At 45.7% G+C, this 21293-nt stretch overlaps 1 protein-coding gene across 9 annotated transcripts in view; it reads right to left on the bottom strand.

Moving 5' to 3' along the window:
* NEO1 (neogenin 1) overlaps nt 1–21293 on the bottom strand; it is a 540003-nt gene that overhangs the window by 167346 nt on the left and 351364 nt on the right. For all 9 annotated transcript variants that reach the window (XM_086959257.1, XM_086959255.1, XM_086959251.1 and 6 more), the window contains exon 6: nt 19878–20032. In XM_086959257.1, coding sequence (XP_086815383.1) covers nt 19878–20032 — 155 coding nt within the window. The remainder of the gene's footprint in view (nt 1–19877; nt 20033–21293) is intronic.

The following is a 21293-nucleotide window of genomic DNA, read 5'->3' as shown; positions in this document are numbered from 1 at the left end:
TTTTCGGTTCCGGGTGTTCCTTCGGCTCCGAAGCGTGTGAATCGGGGCCTTTGGGCGGTTTTTTACTCCGCTCAGAGTGCGGTTTCGGCATTGATGAGCCGCTGCCAGTCTTCGGCGCTGTGTGCTTAGGATGTTGGAGCAGTGGTCGGCATGGTTGAGGAAGATGGCTTCTTCTTCGGTGTCGGTATAGGATCGGCACCGAAAATAGGCTGACTCTAGCCCGAGCCGCCTGAAGGCTTAGTAGGCTTCTTTGCCGGGCCCGAAGGCGGGGCGTGGGAAGCAGTCTCTCGGTGTGCACCCGGGGCCGAAGGTGAGAGGGTGACCGAAGCCTTTTTTGAGGGTGTCAAGGAAGGGTTGGGGTCAACGGTCTTACTTATGACCCGTTGAGCTGGAGTGATGTCCTCGGCATCTGAGGAGCTGGCACTTTCTTTGGCGTGCTGGTGTTCTGGCACGTCAACACCCTCTTCAAAGATGTCGTCGGGGATAAAAGCTGACGAGCGAGCCATTGTTCTTCGAGCTCGTCGGTCCCGAATCGTCTTCTTGGAGCAGAAAGTGGCACAAGTGGAACAGTCTTTGGCCTTGTGCTCCGGTGAGAGGCAAAGGTTGCACACCTGATGTAGATCGGTGTGGGGAAACTTCGACCCACATCGAGGACACTTCTAGAATGGCGTCCTTTCCATGAGCCAGAGAGTAAGGCCCAAGTAGGCCCGAAGGCCTTCGTCGGCGACCGGAATCGAAGACTTCGTAGTTGTGAAGAGTTGCGTCGATGGGAACCGCGATCGAAACAATAGCATCAAACTGGGTGAGGATTGCGCGCCAAAGGAAATTCGGTTCCAAACCGGAGCGCAGGAAACACATCCGAGCCTGATAGTGGAAAAAACAATCTGAGGATGGAGCCGATGCCCATGCGCAATGTGGTCCAAAGGAAGAGTCACCTATCCCGTGACTTCCAAAGAACTTTTCAGGACAACAAGAAACTACAAACATCCGGGCCCAACACTAGGTGGCGATCTATGCACAGTGTGAAATCTGCAGCTCATATGCCTCGAACAGGTTGTTTTAAAGTTAGCGTCTGAGGTTCACTGACATGCCTGTATGAAGTAATTGCGACTAGTAATGCTACCTTCCAAGAGCGAAACTGGATGGGCAGCTGTGTAGGGATCTGAACAGAGGGCTCATGAGTCTTGTCAATACAATATTGAGGTTCCACGTCAGGCCGGTAGGACCTGAAGAGGAATGACTCGTTTGAGAACCCCCATAAAAGCTTCAATGACTGGAATTTTGGAGAGAGAAATGTGGTACCTGTTCTGAAAATAGGCAGCTACAGCAGTTCGGTGTAGTCGTATGGATGTGAAAGCTAAACCGCAAGTTTGCAAGTGAAGTAGGTAGCAGACAACATATGGCACTTACTTGGTCTGCTAAAGTGTCAATATGTTTTTAATGACAATAGCAGGCAAACTGCTTCCACTTGGCATCATAACAGGCACGAGTAGCAGGCGTCCTAACTTCTGTAAGAAAACGTATGTATTTGGAGTATGATTAAGGTATCCCAAAATAAGGACTTCAGGCGCAAGATTGAGAGAACTGGGGTTTGGGTGCCTGATTTCGCCATGAATCTGCATGAGACAATGCGGCCTCTTAGGGAGCCTCCAGGGAGGTACCACAGAGAGTTCGAGGAGAGTAGTGAGCTATAGATGGCGTGCACTAGTACGACAGTGAGAGACATCTGCTGAAGCCTCCAAACCCCAAACAGAAAGCGCAGGCAAATATCCCTGACCAACTCATCCATTGTGCATTGCCCCTGGGATGTGGGTATGGTACCTGGAGGCGAAACGGGCGCATTTGTCATTTTTTCCCGTTGCAAAGAGGTCTATCTTCCGGACTCTCCAAAGCCGGAAGTACTGGAGGAGGACTTGCGGGTGGAGTTTCCACTCGTGGACTTATTGCTGCATCCTGCTTAAGAGGTTGACAAAGTTGTTGTCCACTCTCGGAAAGTACTCTGTTAGCAGATGAATCTTGTGTTGCAGAGCCCATCGCCAAATGTTCTGGACTCAGTGAGAGCTGGGCAGATCTGGTTCCCCTTGCTTTTGAAGATAATACCTGGCTGCAATGTTTTCTGCCTTGATAAGGACCACTTTGTCAGTCAAGTGGGGAAGGAACACTTTCAAAGCAAGGTGAACAGCTAGTAATACCAGGTAACTGATGTGGAGGGCCTTGGAGTCTGGGTTCCCACTAGCCTTGGACAGTTAAATCCTGTAAGGGCGCACACACCCCGCAAGGGAGTTGTCCATTGTAATGTCCTCTGAGGAACTGGGTCGAGAAAAGGCCACCCCTGCAATAGGTTGTTATGTTCACCCACTACAGAGAGACTACTGCGGCAGCTGATCAACACTAGATCCTCCCAATGACTCTCCGTTTGGGATGACTGGTGTGCCAAGCACTCCTGCAAAGGAAACACATGTAACCTGGCATGGGGCACTATAGCAATGCAGGAGGCCATCATGCCAATGATGCAGATGACTGTCATGACCATGATTTAGTGGTCTGGAAGAACTATATACTGGATGAGTTTGGATATGCCATGCCAACTTGGTGAACACCCTGGGTGCAGTGGTGACTTCAAAGAGGAGCACCTTGTAAAATCCAAATATGTTGACAGAAGGCCACCAAATATAATCCTTACTGCTCTTGTTCATGACATGTTAATACCTAAGGTAATCACCAGCCAATCCGGACAGTTAACATTATTAATACAAAATTACAACTGTTGTTTAATTGCCTTTCACAAACAGGCAGAGAGACTTTACAAAATGGGGAGAGCATAGAAACATCACAGGCCACATTCTGCAGAATACTACCGCAAGAGAACGAGTGTTCAAGATACAACCTATTTTTCTCACCAGTATGCAAAGTTGTGGTTGCAAGCAGTTAAAACACATCACAAGCCATTAAAAAGAGTGGAGCAGAGCAAGCGCTTTTAAAATAAGTTGGTTTTTGAGGTCTATTGGTTCCACTGGAGATAGATTTGATACTTCTTAATGAGTTTGAGGGTTTACAGATAGTGTGGATTGATGTCTACCTGCCGGCTCTGCATGTTTCAGCGAAGCCACTTTCACTGTTCTCCAGCAGTTTGTGATTAGGCGGACTGCCCCAGGGATTTCCTGAAGTGATTGTCTTTATACCAGTTGACTCACGAGTGTGAGGAAATTTCCTTTTCTGTATCGTCGTCTCCATTTTCTGCTGCATTTTCTTGCTGTTTTTTAGAGACTGCAACTGTCACTCAGATAGTGAATAGCCCTAATAAGGAGTGAAAACTGCTACCATAGCACAGCCAATCGCCTAGGTGTTGGGTTGGGGGGGGGGGAAGGTTGGCGGGGCGGGGGGCGGGAGGGGGGGGGGGAAGGTGTAGGGAGGGGGGATGAGGCAGGAGTCACTACCACCTATAAGCGAGTGCCAGTCATAAATTTGGTACCCCAAGTAGAGACCCTTTGCGTCATACTAGACAAAGATCTGGTGATGGCTTCTCAGGAAAAAAAGGTTGCAGGTACCTTCTTTGGCCTACTCGGCAGACAGTCAAATGGCTCCCCAAGGGTGGTTCATGGGCTGATACTTTCCAGTCTTGACTTCGTCAATTCACTTTATGCGGGCAGCCCCTCGTACTTCATCTGAAAGCTGCAAGTTGCTCAGAATGCTGCAGCCATAGCACTGATGGGCCTGCCCAAAATGCGATCAGCACATTCGGCATTTGCGCAGCTTTATTGTTTGCCTATATACAAAAGAATATAATTTAAGGCTGTATGTATTCCCTATAGGATAAACCATCTCCCTGCCCACACATCCCTCAACATCTCATAACTCGATACAGTGCCCTTAGAGAGCGGAGATCTAAGGACTACTCCTAGAATTAGGAGAGCAAGAGGCAGTGGCTGTCTCTAAACTCTTTTCCTATTCGTCTTAGATCAGACAAAAAAGCTGAAATTATATCTTTTCATCTGAGCAGTATAAATCCTCAATTGTCCTCACCTTGTTCTGTCAGTGCCTGGAAGCCTGTTGTGGGTAGCTGTGCGCTCCATACAAACTTTTTTAATAAGAAGACCCTGCTGTTTGAGACTTGCAACAAGAACCAATTGGCTAGACCTCATCCCACTTGTACCCAGATAGACAATGGCAGCAAGGGAACTCTGCCGCACCACTATGTGTGTTATACATGTTAAAGTTTAAAATCCCTTTTTAGAATCCTTGATTCTTGCCCACCGCTAAAGGCCAGCCACCATCATTGACCTTTCATTAATAAAACTATTTACAAAAAATAGAGAGGCAAGTAGGCAAGGTTTTCAACAATAGTACAATCAATGTCAATATCAAGAAACAAAGAAGTACAATGCGACAGGCCTTTTGTTCTTTTGAATTTTTTTTGCTTCTTTTATTCAATCTCTGTCAGTGTACACAGTTCAGCACAGCCAATGCGTTTTGCACACAATCCAATGATCCTCCAGAAAAGGAATGCAGGCATCGTCAGTAGACTTGAGGTAGGTCAGGGATCACCGGATCCAAGCTCAGGATTGCTGAGAAAACCTCTTTGTGATGTTGGGCCACTAGAACACTGGCCATGGGCTCGGGTGCACACTCATGGATTTGGTAGGATCCCGAGTCGGTTGGTGAGCAAATCCGGTGTTCAAGGGAGTACGGTCCATCTTCTTTTCCTTGCTTGTTGTCTGAGGAGGAATGGTTCAGAGTCGCCCCCAAATATTACATTTAGGAGAGTTTCAGGTAGGTAACGGTTGGTACCAATGGGTCCCTTCCGTGGGGAGGGTACATGCCCTATTATGCAACCCTCCAGTGGGAGGGCTGCGTAAGCCTCACTCTGGTTAGCCTGGTTCCCTCACCTCTTCAAGATGGAAGGACTAGGAGTTGTGTACTGCCTCACCTTCCCCACCTGAGGGGTGGGGTTGGTAAAGATGTGTACACCTCTCCTCCTAGCTTGGTTTTCCAGCCGATTCTCCTGCCCAAAGTAGGGGGTCAGAACCGGTTGGGGCCAGTTGCTGGGAGCAGCAAATGGCTGGGACAGCTCACAAAGGCGGCAACACTTTAAAGCTTACCCTTCATGGACCCTGTCCATTCTGAGGGAGGAAGCTTGACACCTCTGCCCAGGACCTGCTCTGTTTAACTCCTTGCGTGCTGGTGACGGAACCACTCCGTCACCAGCCACGGACGCGCTGTGCTGGTGACGGAATGGTTCAGTGATGGCCCAGCCGCCGCACCTGTGCGGCATCAATTCTGCACCTGCGTAGCACGTTCTATTGAGCGGGCGGGGCCCTGACGAAACCACTCTATCACAAGCACAGCGCGGCCGTGGCTCGTGACGGAGTGGTCCCGTCACGAGCATGGTGGCGCCGCGCAGCCCCCCTTTTCCCCCAGTGCCGCGGCGGAATTACCGCCGCGGCCAAGGGGTTAAGGACCCTGAGAACGGGAAGGCTCTCGACCCAGGGGTCTAGCAACATATCTGGGGGTGGCAGCTGATGAGCAGCCAGTCAGCCAAGACACTAGAGTCCGGAAGTTATTTTAGAAGGCATCTCTAAGGTGCCCTCAGAGCATTTTGCATTAAATTCCACATTGGCATCAGTGTGGGTTTAATGTGATGAGAAGTTTGATATCAAACGTCCCAGTTTTCAGAAAAGCCATTATGGTGCTGTGGAGTTCGTAAAGACAAACTCCGATACCATATATTCGTAATGGCTTTACTGCACTTGCAATGTCTGAGAATGGACTTAAGACGGTGTAGTGGTACAGGGCTCATGCACCGGTACCCTCACCAGTAGCATAATGCACCCAACTAGAGGGGTGGTTGACCTATTCCATAGGCAGTGGGTTGAAGGCATGGCACCCAGGGTTGTGTGCCATGTTAACTCTTCACTTTGTTCTGCACTAAAACATGCAGCCTGCAATGGCAGTGTTTGTGTGTCAACGTACAGGGCCTCTAAGGGTGGCACAATAAGTGCTGCAGCCCTTAGTGGCCTTCACTGGTCACAATGCCCTTGGTACTTGTGGTACCTTTTACAAGGGACTTACATGTGGCCAGATAGTTGCCAATTGGGTGTGCAACGGTTACAGATTTAGGGAAAGAACATAGGCCTTCGGTACCAGGTTGGCAGGAACCCAGGGCACACTAATCAAAGAGCATCAACATCACAACAACCATGCAAAAAGGGGCACGATCCTAAAACCATAAATATGTCAATAAACAAAACACGAGAACTAGATCCCATCACAATCAAGGCAGTGTCAACTACTCCACTGTATAAAAAACTTGAAAAGCCAAACACTGCCCCTGTAGATTTTCAGACCACTAACAAGGACTTTGCTGGTGAGCAAAGACTCTGACCTTGTTGATCTGAAATGTGGTGAAAATACCTGTGAAAGATATTTATCAACCTCGACACCTCAAGATTTGCGCAGACAGGCCACTGTACTAAAGCAAGCCCCCGATGACACCTTTTAGACTCTCCCAGGAACCAAAGATGTAGAATGAGCCTAGTCCTTTCAGAACTTTGAACTTCACTACTGATAGAAGTTGTAATACACACATCAACACTACAGTCACCAGATCCCTCTGCTTTAAAGGTTAATTTAGAACATGTACTGGCAAAGATAATGTGATTTGCCTTCACAATAAGAGCTTCAAGCTACTTGTGTGTAAAATATTGTTAAAAAAAATAAAAACATTTAAAAATGTAGGTAAAGGTAAAGCAAACACATACCTTGAAGGAATCGCAAAAATGTACACTGAATTTAATATCTTCATCTTTTATAAATGGCATGCTGTTTTCAGTCTAGAAGTAGGTTTCAGAACTGAAATATGCTCCAGTCATTTTGTTCTTTGCAGGTCCTCTGCAATAACCCAAGCAGCAGATTTATCAGCTGCCAGAAGAAGAGACATCTTCTATTCAATCATGCAAATTACATATTCCTCAAACGCCAAAAGGATGACTGCTGCAGCCCATCATTCAGGGATGATCAGGAAAGGGCTCTGGCATCCCAGCCACCTCCAGTAACACAAGCCATACTGGCATAGGACCCACTCGGTCCTGCTTGTTGCAGTACCACATGCCAAAGGTGTTATCTAGGAGTACCTGTACCAGCCTCCCCTCCAGGGCAAGACATATTTCTCACAGCTCCCCCGTAGATTGGTGTGAAGCTGGCCTCCACTGGAATATTCAATGGAGAAGAGATAAGGCATTGCACAGCCTTTTTGAACAATTTGCAAGACTTATGTTCCAGACATAATAGATCGGCAACCCAGGAGAAAGTGCAGGATCCTGCCTCCCACTGGGTGGAAATGTGCCACTAAAGTGGTTTGTTGGCTGCTGTAGCAGGAGAAGTGGAGTTTAGAGACTGATGTCTCTGCCGGCCTGCACGCCGTCTGCTAGTTTTACGTCCGCAGGCCCATAAGGACGTTTTTTTTTATTGCATCACTGGTTGGGACAGGCTATCCCAGCCTATATGCCAGCTCTCTGGAATAGCCCTTACATTTCCTTAACTGGTGAAGCAATTGTTTGGCAGGGGCCAACAGCACAAAGGAATGTGCTGTAGCTTTGCCATCTTTAAAGCGTTCCAAAAGGAAGTCCGCCTTCCCCCTAAAAAGCTAAGACCCATCCAAAGGCATATCCATTAGTGAAGCCTGCACAATGCCAGCATATCCAGTGGACCTCATCCAGGCATGCCTAAGGAGGACAAGGCTGGTATTGACTGCTCTGCCAATGCAGTCTGTTGTATCAAATCTGCCCAGATAATATACTTAAATCCTTGCCCTTTGTGTATCGTCTGTGCCAAAGGGACCCAACAATCCTGTGGGTGTTTATATATGTGTGCACACACACACACACACACGAGGCTTATTTCATACATGTAACAGTTACATGGGTGTAATACTGTGCCGGGAGTGGTAAAAGGCTTTTGCCATTTTTGAGCTTGGCCTGGGTGGCACTATGCTAACCCTATACTTAAAAACTGCTAGAAAAAACACATTTGATGTAAGCAGTTTTACAGTGTCAATGGTGTTGCAGACTGATAAATATAAAAGGAGTTGCTATCCACCTTAAACATGGGGGAAGGTGGAAGGGAGAGAGAATGAATATACATAGTTCTAACTACAACTACATGCCGACAACCATCAGTAGGATATAGATATCTATCTATCTGCGGTTGCCGGTAGGGAGTTAAAGTTAGGAGCACGTTTCAATAGGAAAACCATTTTTTGACTTGCCTTGCCTTAAACTTTGGTGTTGTTGGACTAATCTTCATGAAATTTTCCAAATAAGTTTAAAATTGGGTCTTAGTGTGCATGGAAAGTTTTAGGGTGATCCATCAGGTGGGGCAAGAGGGGGAGTAAAACAAATTAAAGTGTATTTCCCATGTTAATACCCATAGCATCTTTAGACATGCTTGCAGCCCGAACCACTGGATGCATTTCCACCAAATCTGGCAAAAAGGTAGTTTTTCTCACGGAAATCACTCTTTTTGTTATCTTGTGTTAAATTAAAACCAAATTTGTATATCTGAGCAGAGCATAAAAACAGATCTCTTGGTGGGATCTCACTGGCTAACCAACACTTCAACCAGGACGTGTTGGCAGCCATCTTGGGAGCAATATAAGTGATAGCACTCGATTGAAATGCATTTTAGTGATTGGTACGTTTTGAGGGTTACAAAAAGGAGAATGTATAGAAGTGGATAACAGATTTTAATTACAATATAATATTTTGTTGATGGTACCATTCTCTTTTTAGGAATTGTAATGTGTTCTAAGGCGAATTTACCCTGTGAAAAAGGCTTCTGCTGGGATTTCATTATTCATGTTTGAGATAAAATTATTTTCTCATGATTTTTCCATAGAGGTTATGGAGAAACTAAAATGGGAGCCTTTTTACTGTAAAGTCGCACTATCTTTCTCAGTAAAGCATGTACTTCCAATAGGAGCAGACTGTGTTTATTCCCTTGTGTTCTTCTGTGTCTAAAAAATAACTAAAGCTCTAAACAGTGTTCCTTATGACAAACGTATAACACACCTGAAGCCATGTTGATTGAATCCATCTGGTAAAACTTAAAACATTTAATTTAGAAAGGAACAAAAGGAGTAGGTTTAGTCTGTCGTAGAAATTATGGTTAGTGCTGTAGAAAGAACAAGCATTTGCAATGCAATAGGGCTCGCATTAGTAAAGTTTGAGGGATTAGTATTGTTAATGTTAATGTTAGTCATCATTTATTTAGCGCTCGTACGCCCAGAGGCTTCATGGCGCTATAGGAAGGAACAAGGCGCGTCAGTCAATGAGTAGAGAAGAAGCAGCTCAGTGATGTGTCTGAGAGAAGAGCTAGGTCTTCAGGGAATGTCTGAAACTGAGGATATTATCACTCAGTTTTAGGTGAAGGGGGAGAGAGTTGCAGAAGGCAGCTGCAAGGTGGTCAAAGCAGCTGCCTCCGAGACGCTTCCTCTTATACGGAGGAACAATCAGGAGGGATTTATGGATGGACCGGAGGTTGCGGGAAGGGCTGTATCTTTTGAATAAGTCTCTAATGAATAGGGGGCCACTGTCATGTAAAGACTTGAATAGGATGCGCACCCGGCTTTGAAGGCCACGCGTTGCTCAACCGGCAACCAGTGTAGCTGTTTTAGGCCAAGTCTGACTGATTGCCTCCTAGGGATGTTCAAAAGAAGTCTGGCTGCTTGGTTCTGAACCAGCTGGAGGCGTCTAAGCTCTCCCTTTTGGAGCCCAAGGTAGAGACTGTTAGAGAAGTCCAATCTGGACAGGACCAGGGAAATGACGATCTGTGTGAGGGCAGCAGAGGAGAAGAAACAGGCAATTTTTAAAATTTTCTTCAACTGGAAAAAACTGGAGGACACAACTGCTCCAACCTGTTTTTTTAAGGAAAGATCCTCGCTGATGAAGATGCCTAGGCTCTTGACCGAGGATGACTTGGATGGGGGGGCACCCATGCAGGAGGGCCAGAAGCTAGGGTTCCAACTATGTATACTCTGTCCAGGCAAGACCAGTTCGGTCTTGCCTGGGTTGAGTTTCAAATGATTGCAGCTCATCCAACTCAGAATGTGGGACATGGTGTTTTGGAATTCAACCACAGAGTCCTTGGTGTTCAAAGGGAAGTTGAGCTGCAAATCATCAGCATAGTTGAAGATGGTTACCTTTGCATTTCTGAGGGAGTGCAAAAGGGGGCGTAGGTACAAATTAAAAAGCAGGGGAGATAACGAGGAGCCTTGAGGTACTCCGCAGATGGTGGATATAGTGGGAGCCGTGAAGGAGCCTAGTCTGACCGATTGAGTTCGGTCAGTGATGAATGACCGGATCCAGCTCAGCGCAGGGCCACTGAGGCCTGCCTGTTCGACACGGTCGACCAAGATGGTATAGTCGGCCGTGTCGAACGCAGCAGAGAGGTCCAATAGCACCAGAGCCTGATGGGTCCCTTCGTCCGCGTTCCGCCTCAAAGTATTCTGCACTGAAAGAATGACTGCTTCAGTAGAATGTCAAGCACGGAAGGCAGCCTGGTTAGGTGCAACATACTCTGATTTTTCCAGAAATGTGGAAATACTGTCACAGACGTGAGACTCCAGAAGTTTGGCACAGTATGGCAGCAAAGATATAGGTCTGTAATTGAGTGGATCTAGCGGGTTGGCTCCTGGCTTTTTTAAAAGGGGAATGAGGAGGGCTTTTTTAAAGTTGTTTGGAACTATCCCCTGTGTAAGCGATCCATTCAGCATGGAAAGTAAGCCCCCGGGGATGCTGGTACCCACTTCTTTCAGGATGTGAGGGGGGCAGATGTCGTCGGGGGAGCCGGATTTGACCTTTGTGAGGAGTTTGGATAAGTTGGCACTTTCAATAGGGGGGTATGAGTCCAGGGTAACAGGATTATAAAAGGTGTCTGAAAAAAGAAAAGGAGGCTGAGTGGTAGAGATACTTTGTTTGATGGTGCAGATTTTATCGAAGAAGAAGGAGTTAAGTGAGTTGCAGAGCTCCTGGGTGGGGACTATCGGAAGAGAGGTTCTGTCGCTGGAACTGAGATTTTCCACGATATTAAACCGTTCTCTTGATTTATTTTGAGCCTTGAGAATTTTTTCTGAAAAATAGTCGGTTTTATGTTTCAGAATGAGCTTTTGATAGTCCTTACGAGCCTTACGGTAGTTATCCCTGTCTTGTTCTGAATAGACTGTTCGCCACTTTCGCTCCAGTTGACGAACTTCGAGTTTAAGGGTTTTCAAAAGAGGTGTAAACCACCTATGAGCGTCGTTGGGGCGAGAGCGGGGAAAGTTGGTACAGGGAGCATAAGCATCAGCTGCCTGAAGTAGCCACCCTGAGAAAGCTTCTTCCATTTCTTCAATGCCTTGGTCGAGTGAGGGAAGGGAAGAGGTTAAGGATCCAATAAAAGCGGGGATATCAACATTCTTCCAAGATCTAGTTTTTCCTCCTAGCTGGGGTAGGGGCTTTTTACTTCTTTCAATGGTCATAGTGAAGTTGATCAGAAAATGATCCGACCAGATGCAGGGCATGATGGACTTAATAGCCAGGGAGATATTTTGAGACCAAATTTGATCTAGGCTATGCCCTTTATCATGGGTTGGAAGATGGATATGTTGGGTAAGGTTCATGTCCAGGAGGGTTTCTTTCAGCGTGGCTGCCTGAGGGTCAGATTCAGCAGAGTCCAACCAGAGGTTGAAGTCTCCCAGTAGCACGATTTTATTGTGAGAAATTATCAAGTGGGCAAGGTGTTCTGCAAGGGATGCCGTAAATGTGGCCATATTTTGAGGGGGGCGGTATAAGAGGATCAGAAGTAGTGATCCAGAGTTAGTGTCCAATTTAAAAATCAGGTTGTCTGATCCTATTAGACCAAATGAAGGTAAGGAAGAGACTTTGTGGGAGCTGCGAATAATCGCGGCGACCCCTCCGCCTCTTTTGCCGACTGGTCTGTCGACATGCAGAATGTAGTAGTTTGAGGGGACTGCAGCTAAAATATCAGGCAGGGATCCCGCATTAAGCCAGGTCTCTGAGAGAAATAAAAGTCTGGTTGTTCGGCCTGGAGCAGGAGAAAGATATCCAAGTGGTGTTTAGCCATGGACCTGGTGTTTAAATAAAGACATTTGAGAATGGTCTCAGAGCCATGAGGGGTCAGAGGAGGTAACGAGGACTTAGATTTGGGAGCTTTGCCAAGAGTGAATTCTGGCTTCAAAATGCCATTGTAAATGACAAATTTATTATTTATGTTTTTGTTTTGAAATTTTGGAAATTAATAACTTTGTCATTTACAATGCTAATAGCGTTAACTTGTGGAAATGTGACACCTATAGCATTTGTAATCCGTTGCTTGTGCTACACAAGAGCCGATATAACAGCAAGTTTAAACATATGCAACAGAAGCAATGAGTGAGAGTTACCACGGACAGCAGGACGACGGCGGGGGTTAAAGGAACTACAGACAGCAAGGCGAGGGCAGGCCTGCGGCCGTGAATAAGTGACGGCGGGGCAGCAAAGCCTTTGATGTGCCAAATGCTGCTGGGGAACCGAGTTGGAGCCTCCATCCTGTGATTCTGATCAAATCACTTTATCTCCCGGCGCCTACCACACAATGAAAGTGTCCTTGTGTAACATAACTGGTGCTCATGTGAAGCGTTCCTATACATGCGGGTCGAGTTCGCGTTATATAAAATCTGCACACAAAAGAAGCTATGAGCAGAACGGGCTGCAAGGCGATTCAGGGTAATCGCTGAAGAGTAAAGGGATCAATATACGCACATCCGTTTTAGTTGGAGAGCAAAGGTCACTAGTCTGAGTTTGGGAAGATCCAGAACAGATAGAAAGAGCGCATAGCTCTATTTTAGCAGGACTGACTGGCTGAATCGAGGGCAATCTACCGAAATGAGCGGTGACATGTTTCCAAGTATCTCTAATGACAGGCAGCGCAGAGTGCATGCATTCTTTATAGCAGACGGAGCATAAACGCAACTCAAGACCAGAGCAAGAGGTACATTTACCAAACAAGCACAGGGGGAAGAGAGCAGGGGAAGTAGAAGGGAGGCACGGCCTGCGGCCGTGAATAAGTGACGGCGGGCATCCTGTGATTCTGATCAAATCACTATCTCCCTGCGCCTACCACACAATGAAAGTGTCCTTGTGTAACATAACTGGTGCTCATGTGAAGCCCTCCAATACCTGGCAGAAATTGCAAATGATTTCAAGTGAGTGGTATGTGGCATGGCATCAAAACATCATAACTGTGGGACACCTTTTTGTTCCACATCGCAGCACTGCTTTCTTTGATTGCATTTGCCGCAATATATTTCATTTTTCGCTGTTTTTTCTTAGCGCTCTTGCTTTTAATCCTCAATCTTTTCCACATTCATCCTTCTTTCCAACCTCAAACCAGGAAACGCAATTTTCCAAAATTTTTCTCATGTTAATGTTGGGCCATCCGAACCTCTTGACAAAAACACGTACTGATGCCAAAATCCATTTAAAAAGCAGTTTATTTAAACCCAATGCATTTCAGGCCTCTTGGGGCCTTTCGTCAGGGGTAACTGAAAGTACAAAATAAATCCATTAAGATTCCATCCACCCGTTTAAAACCACAATATCATGTACTTCAATGATTATTATCCAGATTAACATTATGTAATTGTGTTAAAAATAAGCATCAAACAAGTTACACACGAGAATTCATTCTTACATAAACCCGAGTTAATACATTGCTGCCTTCCTGAGTTGCACTCCCTGTATTTTATGGGACCAACTGTTTGCTCTCTTAATCATTAACTGTCCATCTTTAAATATAACCTTTTCACTGGTTCCCGTTATAAAGCCCTTTTTAAACATTTCCTGGCTTACCTGCTGCTAAAACAGCGTGCTCACTCCAGCTCAGAACAAAATAATCTCTCTTGCATCCTCTCGGTTTAAAAGCGTGGCTTTCACTCCTCTCTCCTTGAATTCCCCACTTAGTGCAACTCTAATTATCACCTGTGAAATGCTAAACCTCGCCCATTCCCAACTGATTACTCACATTCCCATAGTGCACCATAAATCTAAACGAACTTATACACTGGAATATTTTTCTGTGAACAATGATAAATCATGATTACATAACATTATTTGGCACTGCTATGACATTGCAATTATCATGAAGTACTTTCAAGTCTTCTTTAAAATGTGCTTTATAAATGAAAGATTTTCCGCCTGGCTTGAAGGTGGTCACATGCATTTTTTCCAAAAGTTCACTGTTTTGTTCGGGTGCTGTTTACCCCGGGGGCTAAATTTTGTATGGCATCAAAACATGACATCTGGAAAGCTATGAAAATAACTATGGGTACTCCTTTCATCATCCTCATGAGGGTGAACGGCTGAGTTGAGTCTGTGACACTTCTCTGTTGTCAACGTTCCTCTTCTGCGCTATCTTTCCTTCTGTACTAATTTTCACGATGAGAGGTTTGAGTCCTTTGCTTGTGCTACACAAGGGCTGATATAACAGCAAGTTTAAACATATGCAACAGAAGCAATGAGTGAGAGTTACCACGGACAGCAGGACGACGGCGGGGGTTAAAGGAACTACAGACAGCAAGAGGAGGGCAGGCCTGCGGCCGTGAGTAAGTGACGGCGGGGGCGGGGCAGCAAAGCTTTTGATGTGCCAAATGCTGCTGGGGAACCGAGTTGGAGCCTCCATCCTGTGATTCTGATCAAATCACTTTATCTCCCGGCGCCTACCACACAATGAAAGTGTCCTTGTGTAACATAACTGGTGCTCATGTGAAGCGCTCCAATACCTGCGGGTTGAGGTCGCGTTATATAAAATCTGCACACAAAAGAAGCTATGAGCAGAATGGGCTGCAAGGCGATTCAGGGTAATCGCTGAAGAGTAAAGGGATCAATATACGCACATCCGTTTTAGTTGGAGAGCAAAGGTCACTAGTCTGAGTTTGGGAAGATCCAGAACAGATAGAAAGAGCGCATAGCTCTATTTTAGCAGGACTGGCTGGCTCATTCGAGGGCAATCTACCGAAATGAGCGGTGACATGTTTCCAAGTATCTCTAATGACAGGCAACGCAGAGTGCATGCATTCTTTATAGCAGACGGAGCATAAACGCAACTCAGGACCAGAGTAAGAGGAACATTTAACAAATGAGCACCAGGGGAAGTAGAGGGAGGCACGGCCTGCGGCCGTGAATAAGTGACGGCGGGGGCGGGGCAACGAAGCCTTTGATGTGCCAAATGCTGCTGCCAGGGGGAAGGCTCGTGCATGAGAGCAGGTCACGTGATTGTGATTCACGTGAACTGTTCAAAATCCTCTGGGGCCTGAAGTTTGGTTTAGCTGCATTAGGGCTCTATTCCTATTCCTGCGGAATAGGAAAGGCGAGCCCTAAAAATTAGGACAGATTTTAGGTGAGTTCTCAAACATCTTCCTCTTCTATTACACTAAACCATTTTGGCATGCAGACTGAAATATGCATTTCAACACCAGCAGCAGACTGCCAGTTAACTCCCTGGTGATCAGTAGCTTTTATTGCACTGGTTTAATAAACAACTAGAATGTTAACATTAAGAATGTATGCCGAAAAGTGTGGCACGTCTGATAGACATCGTGATGGAATCGAAGTGGAGAACTGAAAGCATGTTCTACTTAGGACACTGCAGTAAATGAGGAAATTAGGGGGATTCACAACAAACATTTCTCCCAAGATGGCCACCACAGAAAAGAAGAGCCTAAATATAGCGCAGATCTTAACCAAATTTAGCCCAAGTATAGTCCAATGACAGTAGTGACAGTAGAGTGTAAAACAAGTAATTTATTTTTGCAGTTTTATATAGCGCAGATGTGACCCGAAGGAACAGTAGTACATTACAGGAGCACAAGTTACACAAGCACCTGTTCATTTTGGTTGTAGGCATGGGGAGATTAGGTGATTTGCCCAAAATCACAGGATGTCAATCTGATCCAGAAACATGAACCTAGTTGCAAAGTCTGCAATTCTGGCCATAACGCCACATCCTCTATTTAAGAGTAATAAATAAATCAGTGATTAACTGGACTATATTTAGATAGCAAATTATTAAGAAGTGCTTTGCCACTATTCGAGAACTGAAAAAATATGCCTTCCCATAGTTGTTTAGAGCACTAACCAAAATGTCTATGGGAATCAGACCCTCTCATGGAGGAGGGTACAGAAGAAACAATTTGGCTGTGCAGGGCAGGGAGCAAGTGGCAGCACAACAGACTATGGAGGGCAGATGAAAGGAGGGGGGCAATAAACCACCATGCAGTGCAGACGAGAGGCTGCGGCAATATAAAAGACTATTAAGGGCAGAAGGAAGAGGCAGTGGCAGCACAACCAAACATGCATTCACACCAGATTCAGGCCAGAGACTCGTGATGTTTATAAGCCAATAAAGGGCTATAGCCGATATGACCCCTGCCTAAAATGTCCTCCTTACAATCGATGACTATTGGGAAAAACCTATTCTCCAGGTTTTTTGTTTTTTCCCAAAAACATCCGTCTGACCAAGCTCAAAATGTTGGGAAGTAAGGTACATTGGATCACAGAGTGCAAGAGGAATGAGAACAAGGGAGGAGGGAGGGGATAGGGGTTTGCATAAAGAAAAAGGAGGGCTAGGGGGAAGGAGGCGGGAGCAGCAAGCTGACCATGGAGGGCAGGCAGGATGGGCAATGGAAAAACAACACCATGGAGGGCAACAGTGGGAGGGGGTCAGGGGCTGCAAGCTGACCACACAAGGCAGATGGGAGGGGCTGTGGCAGCACAAAAGACCATGCATGGTAAACAGGAGGGTTAGCAGAAGCACAACAGCCATGCTGAGCAGGGGGCAGGGGCAGGCACAAAGGACCATGGAGGACAGAAGGGAGGGGCTGGACATAGGCAAAAAATGGCAGGGGAAGGGACACAGATCATTCAGAGCAGGGAGGAGTGCAATTGCAGCACACCACAGTATGGAGGGCAGACGGGAGTGGCAGGGTAACGGACCATGAAGGACAAGAGGGAGGGGGCATTAACCTGCACAGAAAGGTTGGAGATGGCAGGGACAGACAGCAGCCATCTGACCAGGCTAAGCAGGCGGGAGGGGCAATAGCAGCTAATCAGAACACTCAGAGTAGATAGGAGGGTGGAAGGTTCAAGGAGTATGGTGGGCAAACAGGGAGGGGGAAAGAATATAGGGGAAAAGAATATAGGGGCAGCAAGCTAATCACAGAAGCTAAGCAGGACGGCATTGATGAGGCATAGAATTTGGCAACAGAAAGACAGAGGAGTGGACAGGAATATCAAGCTAAATGGAGGGCAATGGCAGCATATCCGACCATGCAGGGCGGGTGAGTGCATGGACTCTGAAAACAGATTGTAAGGAGGAGGTGGATGGGGCAGCAAGTAAACTGTTTAGGGCAGGCGGGAACGACAGTGGCAGAACAACAGCCACACGGCTAAATAAAGAAGCCTGGTCATGGACTTGGACAAAGGATGGCAATGGGGAGGGGACTGGAATATGAGTTAAACCCCCACCCCACTGTGCGTTGCGATGAACATCTTACTTAAGGTTAAAAAAAAACCTTTGAATTTCACTGAAAAAAAACAAAGGTTACAGGGACATTCTAGTTAGGCTCAGATTTCACTCATATAAAAACAGTGAAATTCATCAGTTATAGTTACATGAGCTAACTATAACTTGTGCCACCGCAATGCACTGCTTATGAGCTCACATATTGCATCACTCATTACATCACTGATGACATCTCAAATGCCATCATTGACATCATCCAGTGAGTGTCTTCTACATGTTTATGAGTGTTAAACATATATATTAGGAGCTACAATAGGTAATTTACTATATTGTGTACTACTGAGAGATCCAATTTCTAACATATATTATGTGAGTCGCTGTGACGCTGTGTGACTATCTGTGCGTGAGTGGATGTCCGAGTAGCTATAAAGTTGTGTGGGTGGCTGTATGGGTGAATAGGTGAGTGTGTGTGAGTACTTGTATGTTTGAATAAGTGATGTGAGAGTGGCTGTGTGAGTGCCAGCATTGGTGAGTGAGGGGCTGTGCGAGTGGCGTATGGGAAAGAGGGTGTGTGTGAGTGGCTCTATGGAAGGGTGTGTATGTGTATCGTCTATACTGGGTGCTTGAGAGGCTAAATGGGTGTATGAGTGTCTGTATGGATCTGTGAGAAGATATGTGAGTGGTTGTGGTTGACTAAGTGGTTGTGTGAGTGGCTACATGGGTGAGTGGCTGTGTGTAAGTGGTAGTATGGATGACTGAGTGGCTGTTTGATTGGCTGTTTGGTTAATTGATTGGCTGTGTGACTGGCTTTATTGGAGGGTGAATGTCTGAGTGGCTGTATGAGTGAGGGAGTGCACATGTGAGTGCTTGCATGGGTGTGTGAGTGCATGTGTGGGTGGGTGAGCGTGTGTGTGTGTGTGTGTGAGCGACTTATGATGATTGGGTGGGTGGGTGGGTGAGTGAGTGGTTGTCTGAATGGCTGTATGAGTGAGTGACTGGGTATGTAAGTGGGTGTTTGGCTAAGTGAGTTGGTGTGTGAGCAGCTGTATTGGGGGTGGAGTGTGCATGTGTGAGTGGCTCTATGGATGAGTAAGAGGATGGGTGAGTGCTTGTATGATGTGTGAATGGGTACGTAAGCAGTTGTGTGCGAGTGTGCATGTGAGTGGTTGTATGGGTGAACTAGTGGGTGTGAGTAGCTGTATGGGCGAGTGTGCTGTGAGTGGGTGGATAGGTGTGAGACTGGTTGTATGAGTAGCTGTATGGGTGAGTTAGTGGTTATGTGTATCCTTACTAGCCTGCCCTTTTTATTTTAAATGTAATTAAGAGTTGTTCATCCACAATATGGAAAGTTACAGTCATATGCAATGGTTTTGCAGTAGTAATTAATTTGTGTTTGGGAATGCTGTTCCACTTCCAGAGAGTTACGACAGAGTATATATGCCTTCTGCTTCCCACCCCTTTTCTTACAATATTTTAACGGCATCATAGGCAGGCATTAAAACAAAAAGACCTGCATGTGCTTTGGGTTTGAATGAAGATAGAACTGTGGCCCCAAGCTGTACTATCAGAACACGCCTTGACTTGACCTAAGACTTTAGGAAAGAGCCTGGTCACGCTTTAGGGCTGTCCTGCAAGAACAAGAGACCAGGGTCCATCCAAGAAATAGCCCATCCTGGCCTAACGGCTCTAGAAATTAACCCAGTGCGAGCTTTAATCAAATCAAATCAGAGCAGCATGGGGGTTAGGCTCTATTAAAAGAGCCCAGAAAAAGTCCACGGATTAATGCAAAGCAGAAGCACAGTGATCCACAGCATGGAGCCTGCCCGACCCTAGCAAACCGAAAAACTCTGGAGGCAAGGTGTAGGCAATAAAGACGATGGTCCAGTTTAAAGCTTGGTCAAAGAATATATTCCTGGGCCAGTGCGCCACAAAATAATAGTCTAGTCTGCGGTAAAGCACTGAAAATGATCCAAGCCCAAGAAGAAAGCTTTGAGAGAACTCCAAGCGAGAGAGAAGGGTAAACCAAAACAGCCAGTATGGCAAAAAAGCTTCAACAGACATGATATACAGCTACAGGGTGACCATTTGCCAGATCTGATAACAGAATACATTTTTTGACATCCACAACAAAAACGGGCAAAGCAGTAATAAAAACTCAAGCCTGAAGCAAAGGACCCACAGTACAGGACATAGAAATACACTCAAGCACAGAAAGAAGTCATCTGCATTAACCATCAACACAAAGTCAATTACATAAGTTGGGTGAGCATACAAGTGTAATGTGCAAGAAATTCACCTACAACGTGATCATTGTAGGTACTCACCACAATCTTAAAATAATCACTGGGGATCACCATGTCTCCATTTTTCACCCATTTGACAGTGGGAGTTGGTTTACCAGACACTTCACACTCAAAGATGATATCCATGGACTCACGGGCATACAAACTTGCAGGGCGTACTAGGAACTCTGGAGGTACTGCAAAGAGAAAGGTATTGCACACTGTAGGTAAGCTCTTCAAGACACTTTACCCGCTTTAAATGTTTTCTGTTTTCAAATTCAAACTAAGGATTCTCCACAATAGCTGTGTTTATCAAGAACCGCTGCACCTTACTGACAATAGCCAATCAAAGGTTGTAGGACCAACACTACTGTAAGCATAGCCATGATTTTGCTTTGAGACTTTCACAGCTTCTGTGAGGACTAGGGAATGAAGACATACTTCTGTTATCCAACTGGTAGACAGAGGGGCTTAGTAATGAAGGTCAGTGGGCATGGGGATGCAGATATGCAATGATTAGGTCACACAATCCTCAATGAACAAACTTCCAGCTGATACATTAGCCCCAATATGTGCTGCTACACAACTGCTGATATTTCAACTGACTTGCACTTGAGAAAGGTCTCCAGGGAAGGCTGCCAAATGTACTGACAATGTATGTCAGCTAGTACTTAATTCAATTGCTTGCATGTGCATAAACTCATGGGAAATAGGCTGCACTATGCTATGTAGTTTTCATTTTATGTATGCTGTGTAAGCGGACATTCAGTAAAAATGTCAGTGTCTCAAAAAATCTTCAAAAAAAGTTACATTCTAGAATTTCTACTATACTATACTATTTATAATTGCTGGTGGAGCTTGAATGCACGTAACAATTCCGGTTTAACTGACTGACAGATAAATGACACATTTTTCAATCAATCACTAACATTTTATTATCACAAATGCAAAAACGCCAGAACTTCTAGAAAATACAAATCATTTAATTGACATGTTTTTAACAAGCTGCTTAAAAAGTAAAGACACCCATTCTAGCCAATTCAGTCACGCACAGCAAAAAGCAGCTGGTTACCCCATCTCTTAAGTTAAAACCTAAACCTTTTGCTTGACTTCTCGGATGGGGCTCAGCAATGAGTACTGGCCAATCTTCTACAGAAGCACAATTTTGCTTATTAGCTTATGGATTATGTTACTTATCCAGTAAGCATCTGTTCTTGGCATGTAGAGTTGTAGATACACATGTTTTGCATACTCCTCCCATCTAGTGTTGGGTCCGGAGGTTTGCAAGTTTTTCTTCGAAGAAGTATTTGCAGTCATGATGTAAGGTGACTCCTCCTTTCAGTGATAGTGCAAAGCGGGCCTTCGGCTCCATTGATTGATAGTTTTCGCACAAGAGGGTGAGAATGGAGTAAGTGTAGTAGAGGTGTCCATGCGAATGAATGTATAAGTAAGAACTGC

This window comes from Lissotriton vulgaris, chromosome 2_2 (genome assembly GCF_964263255.1).
Source record: "Lissotriton vulgaris chromosome 2_2, aLisVul1.2, whole genome shotgun sequence".
In the NCBI taxonomy this organism is placed as follows: domain Eukaryota; kingdom Metazoa; phylum Chordata; class Amphibia; order Caudata; family Salamandridae; genus Lissotriton; species Lissotriton vulgaris.
The sequence above is the reverse complement of the archived record's forward strand: the minus strand, read 5'-3'. Positions and strand labels throughout refer to the sequence as shown.